This window comes from Schistocerca cancellata, chromosome 1 (genome assembly GCF_023864275.1).
Source record: "Schistocerca cancellata isolate TAMUIC-IGC-003103 chromosome 1, iqSchCanc2.1, whole genome shotgun sequence".
Classification (NCBI taxonomy): Eukaryota; Metazoa; Arthropoda; class Insecta; order Orthoptera; family Acrididae; genus Schistocerca; species Schistocerca cancellata.
In genome coordinates, this window is record NC_064626.1 from 191,212,978 (window position 1) to 191,227,604 (window position 14,627).

The 14,627-nt window shown below is 41.4% G+C and overlaps 1 protein-coding gene across 1 annotated transcript in view; it reads left to right on the forward strand.

The window, feature by feature from the left end:
* Positions 1-14,627, forward strand: part of LOC126155540 (uncharacterized) — a 145,069-nt gene that overhangs the window by 120,702 nt on the left and 9,740 nt on the right. Inside the window, exon 4 of the mRNA XM_049916238.1 lies at positions 4,631-4,796. Coding sequence (XP_049772195.1) covers positions 4,631-4,796 — 166 coding nt within the window. The remainder of the gene's footprint in view (positions 1-4,630; positions 4,797-14,627) is intronic.

Genomic DNA, 14,627 nt, shown 5'->3' on the forward strand with positions numbered 1-14,627 from the left:
CCTGGGGGATGTTTCCAGAATGAGATTTTCACTCTGCAGCGGAGAGTGCGCTGATATGAAACTTCCTGGCAGATTAAAACTGTGTGCCCGACCGATACTCGAACTCGGGACCTTTGCCTTTCGCGGGCAAGTGCTCTACCATCTGACATACACAAGCACGACTCAGTCTTTGTACACCAGAGAGTGACCACTGTCTGTGGAGGGTGCTCTGATCCCTCATTAGGGAAGCATGTTCGAGGGCAGTTGACTCATGACGATTAGCCACGGTGGATGAGCGACCAATCTGGAGTGAAATATCTAACTGCGAATACATTCAGTAGATATGCTTATGGTTTCTTGGAGCTGCCTGTCTTCGCGGTGTGTGTTTGAGTGTAAGGCGGTCGATAGCAATATGCAGGATGCAGGGGTGATAATTTTGTATGGTGCAGAGTACGAATTGCGGAGGAGACGTTTGCTGGCTCTGTAGACATAGAAATACTTTAGTTGACTTTGTAAAGTGGAAGGATGGTAATCGTTTGTGATGATATAGCCTAGTTAGAGATCGGTTTCACGCCGAGAAACTCAAGCTTTCCTCGACTGCAGCAGAGAAGTGTAATTTAGGAACTGTCCTTCGTAAAAGTTCCCGTATTTCATGATCTGTAGACCACTTTTGCTGGGTTTAACTGTCAGTGCAATATGATTTCTGAATTTTCTTTTTCGGTCTGTGCAAAATAATATCGCCACTGAAAGTCACGTAATTTGTCCTTCTGCAGGAAATGGCGGACAGTGCAGCAGCAGTAGTTTGGTGGGTAAATTCGAGATGAACCAATCAGAACACTCGATTCACAGGAAGTTCCATGACATTAGAGAGTCACAAGATATTCTTTCAGCGGTGCATGGGAACCTCTACAGACTGGTTTGTACAAGATAGGGGGAAGGTATCTAAGGAAAGGTGTGTGACGTCTGAATGTCACGTGATACCTTCTTTGTTTGCGTGATCAGAGACAAGTCCAAGCACACCATCCACCTCCTGTGTGGACTTCAACCGCCATTGTAGCTTTAGAGTATCTCCACACCAGGAGCTGCAGCACATCGAAAATTCTCGTCGGTGGGACAGTGCTTCGAATTTCATTTGTGCGTGTGTGGTTTCTTTCCACGTTGTGTTGTGGGATTCGAAATATGTCATGAACTAATAGATGTATAATGGTTCTGATTTTTTGGGCTGTGCTTAGACACCAATGTGTGCTTCTAGAAGTGAGGAAGATAACTTCCCTGACTCCAGCAGCAAATATAATCTAAGAGCACTCCGCGTTTCAGGAAAATGATGAGCACCAGAGCAGGTATAGGACTCAAATATTTATCTCTCTCTGGCAGTACCATCACAAATGTAGCTAAAATTCGAAAATGCGTTTAGATTTATAGACATACTGATTTCGACCTTCAGATACTGTCGTTTTGGGTTGTAAAATCGATATGGCAGCTGATATGGGTTTCCGGATCTATTCCCACAAAAGCATGTGATGTGTGTCTGGGAGGTTTTGAAGTGTGCTCCTATATTTTTTGAGTCTGTGTTCAAGTGTGGTGGTGTACACCATGAAACTGAGGCAATGCACTGTGGAGCGATCTTTTTGAAAGTGTATTTAGAAACATATTCAGTTTGATTTGGAATTCCTGAAGCAGCTTGTGCTCAAAGGCAAGGGAAGATACTGGTATTTCCTACAGAATCTCGTGAAGTGTCTTATAAATGGTTTCAAAAGTGTGCCGCAGTCTTTTTTCAGAGTCAGTGTTTAATTGTGATGGTGCTATTCCTCAGAATAAAATGTGTAATTACATCGCAACTAAACTATCGCTCTTTGTGCAGTGGCGTGTTTAGTTCCTGTGACTTGTTCAAGATATGTATGTGACAATATTGCGCATATTGCTTGAACACCTGATGTGATAACCACTGAGGCAATTTGTGTTCAACGACAAGGGTGATCCATGAGCCACAGAGAAGGCTGAAGTACTTCGTGCTTAGCATGTGACTGCCCTACGGTTATCGCATGCAGGTTCTGTGAGCCCAGCACAGGGCCTCTTCCATTGGGGCGCTGAGACTCTGGGCCAGAGACTGTGTACACTGGATCTTGTCTCTTGCGCTTCGGAAGACGAGCTGGACTTTTATCGAATGATTTATCGTTACTGCATATGCATTTTTCAGCAAAGTGTAACATAGCCCCATTATGCAGCATGTTCATTATTTGGTGAAGCGGATTCATCTCCCTAATACATTCACCAAATATCGTTGCTTTCCAAATATCGTGCAGGTGGCTGTGGACACAGTCCCCAGCTGCTAATTGCAACTGGTATACCTATTTAACTCCTCCTTCTTCAACACAGACACTTCATCCATTGAATATGTAATACTCAGTAAACGACTATAACCTAGGTACAGACTGAACGATTTTTCCACCATGTTTCCCCCAGCTGCTATCTTGGATTACGTTAGAGGATGGGAGGGGGTAGGGCCGATAGCTCACGCTGGTGGTGTTGTGAACTAAGTCAGTTAGACTTCAGGCCTCAGGGTGAATGCACTGGATGGGGCTACTATCTGTGACAACTCAAATTGTTTAAATGAACAGAACAATACATTGAGTAAATATTACGCATTTTGTCCAGCCCAGGAAAAATGAGGAAATCGGATGGTTCTTTCGCTTTAGGTGTGGTACAGAAATGACTTTAGGCAGCTTCTAAAAGCACCATTTGTTCATTGGTGATTCCTGAGAGAACCCCAAAAAACCATGATTTTTGGGTACGAAAAGTACCAGCTTAAAGATGCCCACTTGCAAAAAAAATCATCGCAGATCGGCGAAATTTTCGCCTTGCATTCTTAAGATGGGATTCTCGGAGATCTTCCATATTCTTTTCGGTATAATTAACCATTACCGACATCTAGAGGTTCAAAGTTACTGTACTTAGCATACAATGCATACAAACTAAAGACTTTATCCTATCAAGCAGCCCTGCACAAACTGCATAATTTTCCTGACAATTTCCATTTGCGTTAGGTGTGGGGAACAGTGGGATGTGGTAGTGGGGCGAGCGGTTGGGAGGAGAGGGAAGAGGGGGGGGGAAGAGGAGTTAGGGTAGTAGATGTAGCCCAATTGACTTATTTTCCCACCAATACTCTAACGTCCCGCCATTATGTCAGTGTGACATTGACACATCTATGGCCACCATCATGGATCAGCAATCTGGAATAAATTTTGCAGTAATGTGGTGTGAGGCGATACCGCCATTGTCTCACTACTTCATGGGTCCTACCTCTGGTTCTGTAGAGCTCATAGACAATGGTCCAGGTGTTTTGGATAGATCTTGACCTATGGGACAATCTCTATACCTACTGAAAGAATGGGCATACTGCACCTATCATACAATGGTCAAAATGTAAAAAATATGCGTTTTGTCCACCCCAGGAAAAATCAGTAAATCGGATGATTCTTTCGCTGTAGGTATAGTCTAGAGTCAAGGTAGCTTTTAAAAGCACCATTTGTTCATTGGTGGCTCCTTAGAAAACCCCAAAAAACCATCATTTTTGGGTACCAGTTGGGTACCAGTTGTAGGGATGGCCACTTGTCTAAAAATCATTTCAGATTGTTCTTAAGATGACGTTCTCGGAGACCTTCGATATTGTTTTCGGTGTAATTATCCATTACCGACATCTAGAGGTTCAAAGTTACTGTATTTATGCACTTAAAACAAGCACGTATTATCCGATCTGAGGCATAAATGTAGTTTTAACTAACGTAGTGAACACATGACAAGGATTCTGCAGTCATTGCAGGGCTGCCAACTATGTTTATATAACGGCGGAAGGGAAGATATAGTGCAACTTGGAGAGAAAGAGAGAGGAGATAGTGATAGTAGATGGCAGAAAGAGACAGTGAAACAGAAAGAGTGATGAGACAATGGCATTGTAAGAGTGCAAGTCAAAGACAGAGAGGAGATATTGATGGCGAGTGAGAGACAGTAGCAGAAAAAGAGAGAGAGTTAGACACAATGGGAGCAAAAGAGATAGGAATCAGAGTAACTGAAAAACACGTATGAGTGGAGACCGTGCAGAGCCTTTGGGGTCTGCAACTCGTTGGTATATTTGAGGGAGCATTTTAGACCGAAATTTTAAACACGTGGGTTTACGGGAGAAATGAGTTGGAGCCCCAGAATTTTTTAGCTACTGAGGTGTGTTGGAGACAATGGAAGTGGGAAAGACACAGTGTAAGAGAGAGAGGGACAGTGGCAGTGGTATATACTGTAAATTAAAAAGAGAAAACAAGGTTGTGGGAGAGAGACATAAAAAGACAGTAGCAGTCCGAGGGAGATGCTGAGTATGAAAACTTAACTATAAAGAGGAACCGGGTAAAAGGAATTATAATATTCTGTGTGAAAAGAGCTCAAATTTGTTCTCATGCGAACATTTTTGATGAGGGAGGCTCCTGGTTCCCCGTTTTCCTGTCGAAGTCTTTAGAAGAGGAACATATTCGCCTTTTTCTGCTTCGAAAGTAGCATTGCTATGCTAGTCATTAAATACTCCAGAATGGAGTTTTAATACGCCCCAAAACTTTGAATTAATCAGAAAATCTGTGTCGTGTAATTACAGAAATTTTTCTGTTCCCAGGGGACCTACTACTTTCATCGATTAATGCCACGAGGAGTCAGATTAAAAAGATTCGACCTGCTTCCTTATGGGAAGTACAAACTATATTTAAAAGGTCTGAAGGACGGCAAAACAGTGACCTGTATAATGATGATCTGCACTGTCAACGAAGCTGCGTATACAAAAGGTGAGGAGATGATTTCTGACGCACTTGTGATTCCAAGAGCACACTTCGTTCACAGTTTGTGGAAAGAATAACTTACTTATTACTAAGTTATGAATATCTTTACTGATTCTGCATTGAATAGCTTAATTTTGCAAACTACTAAACAGGGAGCACGTTCTTAAAGTTCTCCTATACATTATTTAGTTGCTCATGAAACGGCTTTCAGCATCTTGAGCCATCAGGTGAAAAATGAACGACGCTAACACGTATAACAACAGGTATTGATTACATCGAAAATGCAAAGAAAATGATGATTCGTAGTGAGTTTAGAAAGGAGATGATTACATTTTTATGCGACGTACAGGTAGCTAATTTAACTAAATCTGAAAAGTTATATATGTGAGGATAGTTTAAGTCAACAACAGGCGAAAAATAAATTTGAATACATAGCTGTACTTTACACTGAGGTGACGCAAGTCATGGGATAGGGGATATGCACATGTACAGATGGCACTAGTATGGTAGTTGGACCTAGACGCATGGGACATTCCATTTCGGAAATCGTTAGGGAATTCAATATTCTGAGACCCACAGTGTGAAATTTCAGGTGTTACCTCTCACTACGGACAATGCAGCCACCACGTGCCTTCACTTAGCGATAGACAGCAGTGTTGTTTGCGTAGCGTTGTCAGTGCTAACAGACTAGCAACACTGCGTGAAATAACTGCAGAGATGGATCAATGTGAGACGTACGATGAACGTATGCGTTAGGGCAGTGTGGAGAAATATGGTGTTAAGGGACTATGGCAGCAGACGACGGACGCGGGTGCCTTTGCTAACAGCACAACATCGCCTGCTGCATCTCTCCTGGGCTTTTGACCATGTCGGTCTGGCCCTCCAAGACTGGAAAACCGTAGCCTGGCCTGATGAGTCCCGATTTCAGTTGTTATGGTCTGATGTTAGGGTTCGAATGTGGCGCAGGCCTAATGAAGCCATGGACCCATGTTGTCAACTAGGCACTTTGCAAGCTGATGTTGGGTGCATGATGGTGTGGGATGTGTTTACATGGAATGGACTGGCTTGTCACCTCATTGTAATTTGCAAATTAATTTAACATATGCTGGGTGGTATGTTTTTTAAGGCTCAGGGGCTTTTAAATAATACTTTACAATATTTGATAAACAGCAGTCCCTTGCTGGACTGGCACGTCTCAAGTTCATTTCATAATTTATTTAACGTTACTATTTGCCTTATATTCGTACCAGTTGTTAAAATACTTGACGCTTGTAATAATTAAAGTCAATAGTAGCCAAAATTATCCATTGACTTTTAAATTAACTCCTTCTCTTTCCTTGTGGCTGTATTACATCTGATATTTCTTGTAGTTCAGCTGGGCCCGAGTTGAGCCATGTTCTGGGGAAAGAGGCTCAGCAGTTACTTGGTGTCCAGTCCGGCTCCTCTCGGAGGAGGAGAGTGGGGTGGGGCGAAGTGTCTCCTGGTGATGATGATGATGTTTGGTTTGTAGGGCGCTCAGCAGCACAGTCATCAGCGCCTGTGCAAAGTTCCTATTTTTACACATCCCAGTGTATTTAACAGTCCAGTTTAGCCACTGTCACGAATGGTGATGGATATGGTGGTGGTGATGATGATGATGATGATGATGATGATGATGATGAAACGATAAGGACAACACAAACACCCAGTTCCTGGGCAGAGAAAATGTCCAATGCGGCCGAGAATGGAACGTGGGATCCTGTGATCCAGAGGCAGAAACGCTAGCCGCTAGACCACAAGCTGCAGACGCGTCCGCTGGTGGTAGGCACACGCCACAACCTAAGTAATGATCGAGCTGGGCGTCTGGGCGTTGCATTCTGTCAGCTTTTGGCCTAATGCGCCCTGTACCATATGGGATCCAGGCCTGCTCCACTGAAGTCGTCCAATGAGCTTGAGCATAATAGTAGTTTTTACAAGCAGTGGCATCCAAACAAACACATTTCAAAAAAACGTTGTTTTGCGCCAAAAGATCGCTTTTAGAGAACGCTGTGCAAGGAGAATTCTGTCTATTGTGAGAATCAGTGTAGCTGCATTGTGTTAAAATATTTTATTCTTTTGTAAGCCAGTGGGCCAACTTCTAGCACCGCTTTAGGTGGGGTGAACACCCTCTTGTGTAAAACATTGTGAGACGGATAATCATGGGTGAAACTTTAAAAAAAATAGACGAGAACGGCAATCTCCGAGAAATGCGGACATGCAGACTAGTGTAATGCCTAAAATGGATAACTTACACAAAGAGGGGCACTGATTTTCGTAACTGTTTTCGAAATAGGCACCTGGGAGTGAAACGGGTTGCTAGCTTTGTCAAACTTTGGCTTCGAGGGGACAAAAATTCCATTGACGAGCACATTCTAGAGCTGTTATGTAGAGAGATAAGAGAGAACTCTGTGTTGGTAGAGAACGCTTCGACTGGAGACACGGAAAAACACAGGGGTGAGGACCGTACATGCAGATGTGGAGGAGACATACGGCAGCAGTTGGCAACTCATATGCTGCAGCCTGAGGCGGATCATCGTACTCGCAACATTCCACTCAGCTGAGGGCAGAATATAGTGTGAAATGGCAGCCAGGTAAAGGAAGGTATGACAATTACCGAACGGTGGGAGGCTTTCATCCATTTCTCGAGTGACTGAGGTCTCATTTTTCATTCGATCAGTGACGTTATTTGCTTCTTGTACTTTTCCATTCTTCTGGTGAATTCAAGCAATCACGGATTTATCAAGTATCACATTCACCTAAATTATCCAGCCTTTGCTGGGACGTCCGTTCATTGTGTTAGTTCTACCCCACGCCAATAGTAGTCAGTTTCGCTTCTCTGCATTTACTGAGGTCAAATACATCGTTTAATAGAGTCTTACTCATGCAGATACCAGCAGGGAAATTCATAATAGACAGGAATTAATCTGGGCTATAGTTTCATTATGTAGGTACATCATAACCCTGTCCATTATGTTCTGCGAGGTCCAACTCACATGTCACATATTGTTTGCACCACCCCTATCCCATTAGTTATCCACTTCAAGACCCCTTTTATTATATGTATATGAATACTCTGTCCAAGAATCACAAGAGGAGGATATATACTTAGAAAAGGCCGCTTGATATTGCGAGTTTCAGTTAGATTACATAATGGTCAGACAGATTACTAGTTCAGATACTGGATAGTAAGGCTTACCCACGGGCTGATATAGACTCAGATCACAATGTAGTAGTGATGAAGAGGAGGCTGAAGTTCAAGAAATCAGTCAGGAAGAATCAATACGCAAGGAAGTGAGATACAGAAGTACTATGGACTGACGAGATATACGCTTGAAGTTCTCTAAGGCTCCGATACAGAAAGAAGGAGTAGCTCAATAGGCAGTACAGTTGCAGATGAATGGACATCCATAAAAAGGGCAGTCACAGAAGTTGGAAAGAAAAACTTAGGTACAAAGAAGGTAACTGCGAAGAGACGCGGGCAACAGAAGAAGTACTCCAGCTGATCTATGATAGAAGGAAAAAAATGTTCAGGGAAATTCAGGAATATAGAAATACATGTCACTGAGAAATGAAATGAACAGTAAGTGCAGGGAAGCTAAAATGAAATGGCTGCTTGACAAATGTGAAGAAATAGAAAAAAAAAATTCATTGTCGACAAGACTAACTCAGCATGTAGGAAAGTCAAAAACACCTTAGGTGAAATTTAAAGCAAGGGTCGTAACACTAAGAGTGTAACGGGAATTCCGCTGTGTAATGCAGAGGAGGGAGCAGGTAGGTGTAAAGAGTGTATTGAAGGCCACTATGAGGGAGGAAGATTTGTCTGACGTGATAGAAGAAGAAACATGAGTCGATATCGAAGTGATAGTGGATCCAGTATTAGAATCAGAATTTACAAGAGCTTTGAAGGACTTAATAAGGCAGGAAGAATAGATAACATTCTATCAGAATTTCTAAAATCATTGTGTGAAGTGGCAACAAAACGACTATTCAAGTTGATGTGTAGACTTTCGGAAAAATGTCATCCACACAATACCTTAGACTGCAAGAGCTGACAAATACGAGAATTATCGCACAATCAGATTAACAGCTCATGCAGCCAGGTAGGTGACTAGAATAATATACAGAAAAATGGAAAAGAAATGAAGGATGCGTTAGAAGACCATCAATTAGATTCAGGAAAGATAAAGGCACAAGAGAGGCATTTCTGACGTTGCTGTCGACAATGGAGGCAAGAATAAAGACACGTTCATAGGATTTTTCGACCTGGAAAAGGCGTTCGACAATGTAAAACAATGCTAGGCGTTCGAAATTCTGATAAAGATACTGGAGAGGAGGAGACGGGTAATATACAACATGTACAAGAGCCAAGAGGGAATAATAAAAGTGGGTGGCAAAGAACGAAGTGCTCTGATTAAAAAGGGTGTAAGACAGGGATGCAGTCTCTCGCGTCTACTGTTCAATCTGTACATCGAAGAAGCAATGATGGAAATAAAATAAAGGTTCAGGAGTGGAATTAAAATTTAAGGTTAAAGTATATCAATGATACAATTCGCTGATGACATTGCTATACTGAGTGAAAGTGGAGAAGAGTTAAATGATATGCTGAATGGAATGAACAATTTAATGAATACAGAATATGGATTGAGAAAAATCGAAGAAAGATGAGAACAGTGAGAAACTTAGCATCAAGATTGATGGAAACGAAATATGTGAAGTTAAGGAATTCTGCTACATAGGCAGCAAAATGACCAGTCTCGGACGGAGCAAGGACACCAAAGGCGACTAGCTCTGGAAAAAAAGCATTCCTCTCCAAGAGAAGGCTGCTAGTATCAGACATAGGCGTTAATTGGATCGAGAAATTTCTGAGAATATATGTTTGGAGTACAGCATTGTATGGTAGTGAAACATGGACTGTGGGAAAACCGAAACAGAAGAGATTCGAAGCATTTGAGATGTGGTGCTAAAGACGAATATAGAAAATTAGGGGGACTGATAAGTTAAGGAATGAAGACCTATTGCGCGAAATCGGAAAGGAGAGGAATATGCGGAAAAGACTGACAAGAAGAAGGGGCAGAATGATAGGACATCTGTTAAGACATGAGTGAATGACTTCCACGGTACTGGAGGCAGCTGTGGTGGGCAAAAGCGGTAAAGGAAGACAGAGATTTTAATACATCCAACAAATAATAGAGGAAGTAAGTTGCAAGTGCTACTCTGAGAATAATAGGTTGACAAAGGAGAGGAATTCGTGGTGGCCGCATCAAACCAGTCAGAAGACTAATGACTCAAGAAAAAAGTGAGCACACAAGGTTTCGAACCGATGCGAACCATTGTGAGATCTATAACGGTATGTCGAAAGCTCAATTGTACCTTCACACTTTAAATCACGTCGAAAATAGTTAAATATGAAATTCCAGGCAAGCCTCTCGCTGAATTACAGAGAATTAAACCCCATGCAGGTTACGGTGTAGGCTCCCATCAACATCAATACTAATGAAAGTGAGTAATCAGCTCTGACTAGGCAAAACAGGAAAGTAAGTAGGACCGACTATTTTAGAAAAAAATCGTTCTGGAGTTGAAATTAAGTGGCTCAGGAAAATGACACTCGAATAATTAGCTCACTGAAAAATATAATGTAGACTTTTGTGTAGGACAGATAGTTCACGTCCAGTAAAGATAGGGATCGTTGCCTGCTGTCTCCCTGTGAGTGCCTCGGTGTAAAATTGGTCGTCTGCGACAGTAACCGAAACTCTCTGCAAAGAACGACACTCTTGGAAAGATTGCCTAAATCGCCACTGAGTGCTGTTTGTTTCCGGGTCGAAGTGCAGACTTCAAATGGGGCAAGTTGTCACGGTACCTGCGGTTATCAGGTACATGTTCTCACGGTGAGACCAAATGGATACCGCCGTTAAGGTGAGCATGGCTGACTGCAAGGTGATGGAGTTCATAATATCCTGGAGGTTAAGGCGGCGGCAGACCTCCGCGCCAGACTTCGCGATCGTCAACAAGAAGCGGACGTGACGAGAGGCCGCCTGGCGGTGGGCTGGTGATCATATCTCCGTTAGCTTTGGTACCTGGCTGGACGGCCTACACATCTGAAACACAGTCCGTGTAGCAAACCTCACGGGGAGACTGGACTGCGCTGACCTCTGCCGCTGCCTCCTTGTGGCGGGTGGAGGACGGAGCGTCATCTCAGCTCTGAGACCGGGTACTGGATTGTGACGCCAACTCGAGGGCAGAGAGAAAAACTGTCCTTCTGTGACAGCGTGACCATGGAGCAAATTTGAGAAGAAAAGCTTTTGTCATCTTTTAACAGTCTATGTCATCTTGAAAGTATCTTAATCATATGCTTTATGGGAATCACAAATTTATTCTGACCTCACCTTCCAATGTCCTATACTTTTGCAACTTCTCCTTGGGTCTACAATGTCCAGAAAAGTTAATTTAACAGGGAAAATTCGCGTTTTGCCTTTTTCGACTCAATCGATCGTGACTGCGGTCACTGGGTTTGAAATTTCCCCTTTTGTCTGAATTTGCGATTGGATTTTAAATTAGTTAATAAAATCTGGTCATAGTAGTGCTTCCATGAGTGAATGAGGTACGCTAGAAAAGTAAATAGTTCAAATAGGTATTAATGTAAACAAGAAATTGCCACCCACAATCAATGGCAGTCTGAAGGCTCTAGTAGGGATCATAAAATTGGGCATGTGTACATAGAGTTAAATGTCATTCAGTTTAGGCTTCAAGCTCCATAAAGCTCCAGAGTCTTATTAACGTTTAAAAGCCCCCGAATCGTCGCAGATGACCCTGCGACAAGTGATTGAGACTAAGACACATAGGGCCGTAAATGTCGGCAAATAACCCAAAAGTAGGTGACAGATGTAAATCATGTGGCGTCACCAGATGACGGAGGGTACATTCGAGCGTGTGCGTGAAAAAACTTGCATCCAACCAAGCAATGAAAATTTCGAACACCCTTTGTTAATGTGACCTACTGTAAACGTAGAAGTTCTAAAATTTTTGTCCTAGTTGTAACCAAGCTAAACCTATTTATAATTTGTGTTTCTTTTCTTTCATCCCTTCTTTTTTTCTTAAAGACTTTATTCACTACAGAAAATGTAGGTTATTTACTGGTAGCACCATACTTCAGAAGCTTGTACTACTTTACTTGCAACGCAATACGTTAGTCTATTTTGTACTGTATTTTGCAATGAATCAGCGCACACCGTGATACCAATAAATAAAATAATTAACCTTATCTCAATGTAAACATACAATTGTCTAAAGCATTGCAAAGAAGTGCCACCCACGAAACGCAAGACTCGAAAATCGAGCCCCACGTGCACAAGACCTGCACAAGACCTGCACGTAAGCTCGAACTCACTCAGACACAAATAGTTGAATCGCTTAGGGATGATCACCTGTGACATATCAAAGGGCTCACTGCTGCACGCGCAGCGAGGTATGTCATCTGGCGATGCTGCGGCAGTTCTCCGTCTGCCCAACGACTAAAATGTCGTAACCACCATATCGAAGAGGTGCCACATTTACCAATGGCACAAGGAAATCTGACATTAAACAGTGACCCCTGTGTGCATCAATCCTGAATTGGTTAACTAGACATAAAATTAATTTAATTTCTTCAAACCCACAGCAAAATAAATGAGATCGTAGGGAATGAGAATGGGTGTCACTGAAAAATTAATAACAAGGATCTACAGCATCACCAAGAGATTTATCAACTGATGTCAAGGTCGAGAGAGAACAAACATATAAACATAAACTTGAACTGTGTGACATTTTATTAACACGGACTTACGTTGGTTGGCAATAGACTTGGGGAACATAACTCGAATTTACGTGTAAATGAGACTGGCTGCTGTGAGTGGAAGGAAGCCATTCTAGCAAGCACACTGTGCTGTATCGTTCCACTCGTTGGTACTTTCATCAAGATATAATTACGCATGCGATGGACACTGGGAGTGACAACTGTGAGTAAAAGGCTGGTATGAAATAAGATGATCGTGAAAGAAATTGATTGGGTTCTGAATTTGCCGAAGCTGCGCAACATTACCGATATAGCCGGAGAAAGACAAGACGCTGTTGTCTGCGTGCAGGTGCTGCTGAAGTGTTGTACTGTGGGAGATGACCCCAAGTCCACCAGTTATTGTCTCACGTCTGCGAAAATATGAAGTTTCGCCTTGGTGTCTGGACGTCTTTACAACTAACTGCTCTTTCCGCACGAAGGAAACAGCTCTAGTGACTGTACAGATATTTAGCAGTTCCTAGACACTTTAGCAGGAAGTGTTCAAGGTATCGTTGAAATATTGCCAGTGAAATTGCTATGCCAAACGGAAGGCGATTTATTGGAAAAGGCCAAAAGGTAAATTTATCACCAACACTTCCCTGGAGGCTGCATCTAAAGGAAGCTGGAGGCAGATGTAATAAATGTCAACTTTCGCAAACACTTTGACTCTATCTATTTGAAGTGATCTCTTCCATTTTTGGAATGGTGTATGAGTCAACGACAGACTAAGCATTCAAATATTTATTAATTATTATCGACGTCTTTTCGAAATTTGCTTCGGCTGTTCCCATTAAGGACAAAATAGGTAAGAATGGAGTTCATTCTTTCAAAAAGATATTCAGCGCTAGAAAGACAAAAATACAGCAAACAGATAAAAGACAAGAATACTACAATAATGACTTTAAAGAACTGATGAAAAATACAACATTAATCACTATTATTTTTTTACAGAATTAGAAATATCCATTGTTGAAAGATTTAACAGAACACTGATAGAGAAGATGTGGAGGAAATTTGCACTTCGAGGAGATTACAAATGAGTTGACTTAGTTAAAAGTCTAGTTGATAAATACAATAACACAAAAAATTCAACAATAAAAATGAAGCCAATAGAATTTAATGAACAAAATTTAAAAATGGGCTGCATTGTGCCTAATAATAAACCCAAATTTAAAATAGGTGATAAAGTCAGGATTAGTAAACTTAAAGAACATTTTGACAAAGGATATACTGCCAACTGGTCAACAGAAATTTTTGAAATTGAATCTGTTATTCATTAAAACCCAATCACTTATAAATTAAAAGCTTTAGACACAGAAGAAGTAAAAGGGAATTTTTATTATTATGAACTACAGAAGACAAAATATGCAGATGTGTATCGCATTGAAAAAGTATTTGGAAAAAAGGGGATAAAGTTCATGTTAAGTGGTTGGGATTTGATAATTCACACAAAACTTGGGTAAATAAAGAAAAATTAATTTTATGAAACTCCTCACAGGAATAATTAGATTCCTCTGACACAGACTAATACTGGTGGCTGAAATTAAGTCTTTAGACTGCATCTCCTTTAATAACACCCATTTGGGGTCAATTAATTATATTAATTCAGCAGATGAAAAATCCAACAGCTGAAAAAGAAATTTTGTATATATGTTGATAGTCCTGAAGTGGGACTACCAAAAATTACATGAATTCAGCTGCTGCTGCTTTGCCAGTTGTCAGTCTTAGACTGTCAGTCTGATGAAGATTCATTGTATCATTAATCAAATCTTCTTGAGTATATTTATTCAAAATATCAAAGTAGATGTGCCAACAAATTATTCTTAAAGTTTCTTTCATCCTTTGGTACAAATTGACAGAGTTAGGAACATAATTCAGTCTTCAGAGTTCTTCACAGTTTTGTTGTCGATTTTCGATTCTATATATCTGTTTTCGTAAATTTTCCTCTGTGTCCTAATCGCTTAGTAATAATATTCACATTCATCATCAAGTAATTTCAAAAGAGTAAATGT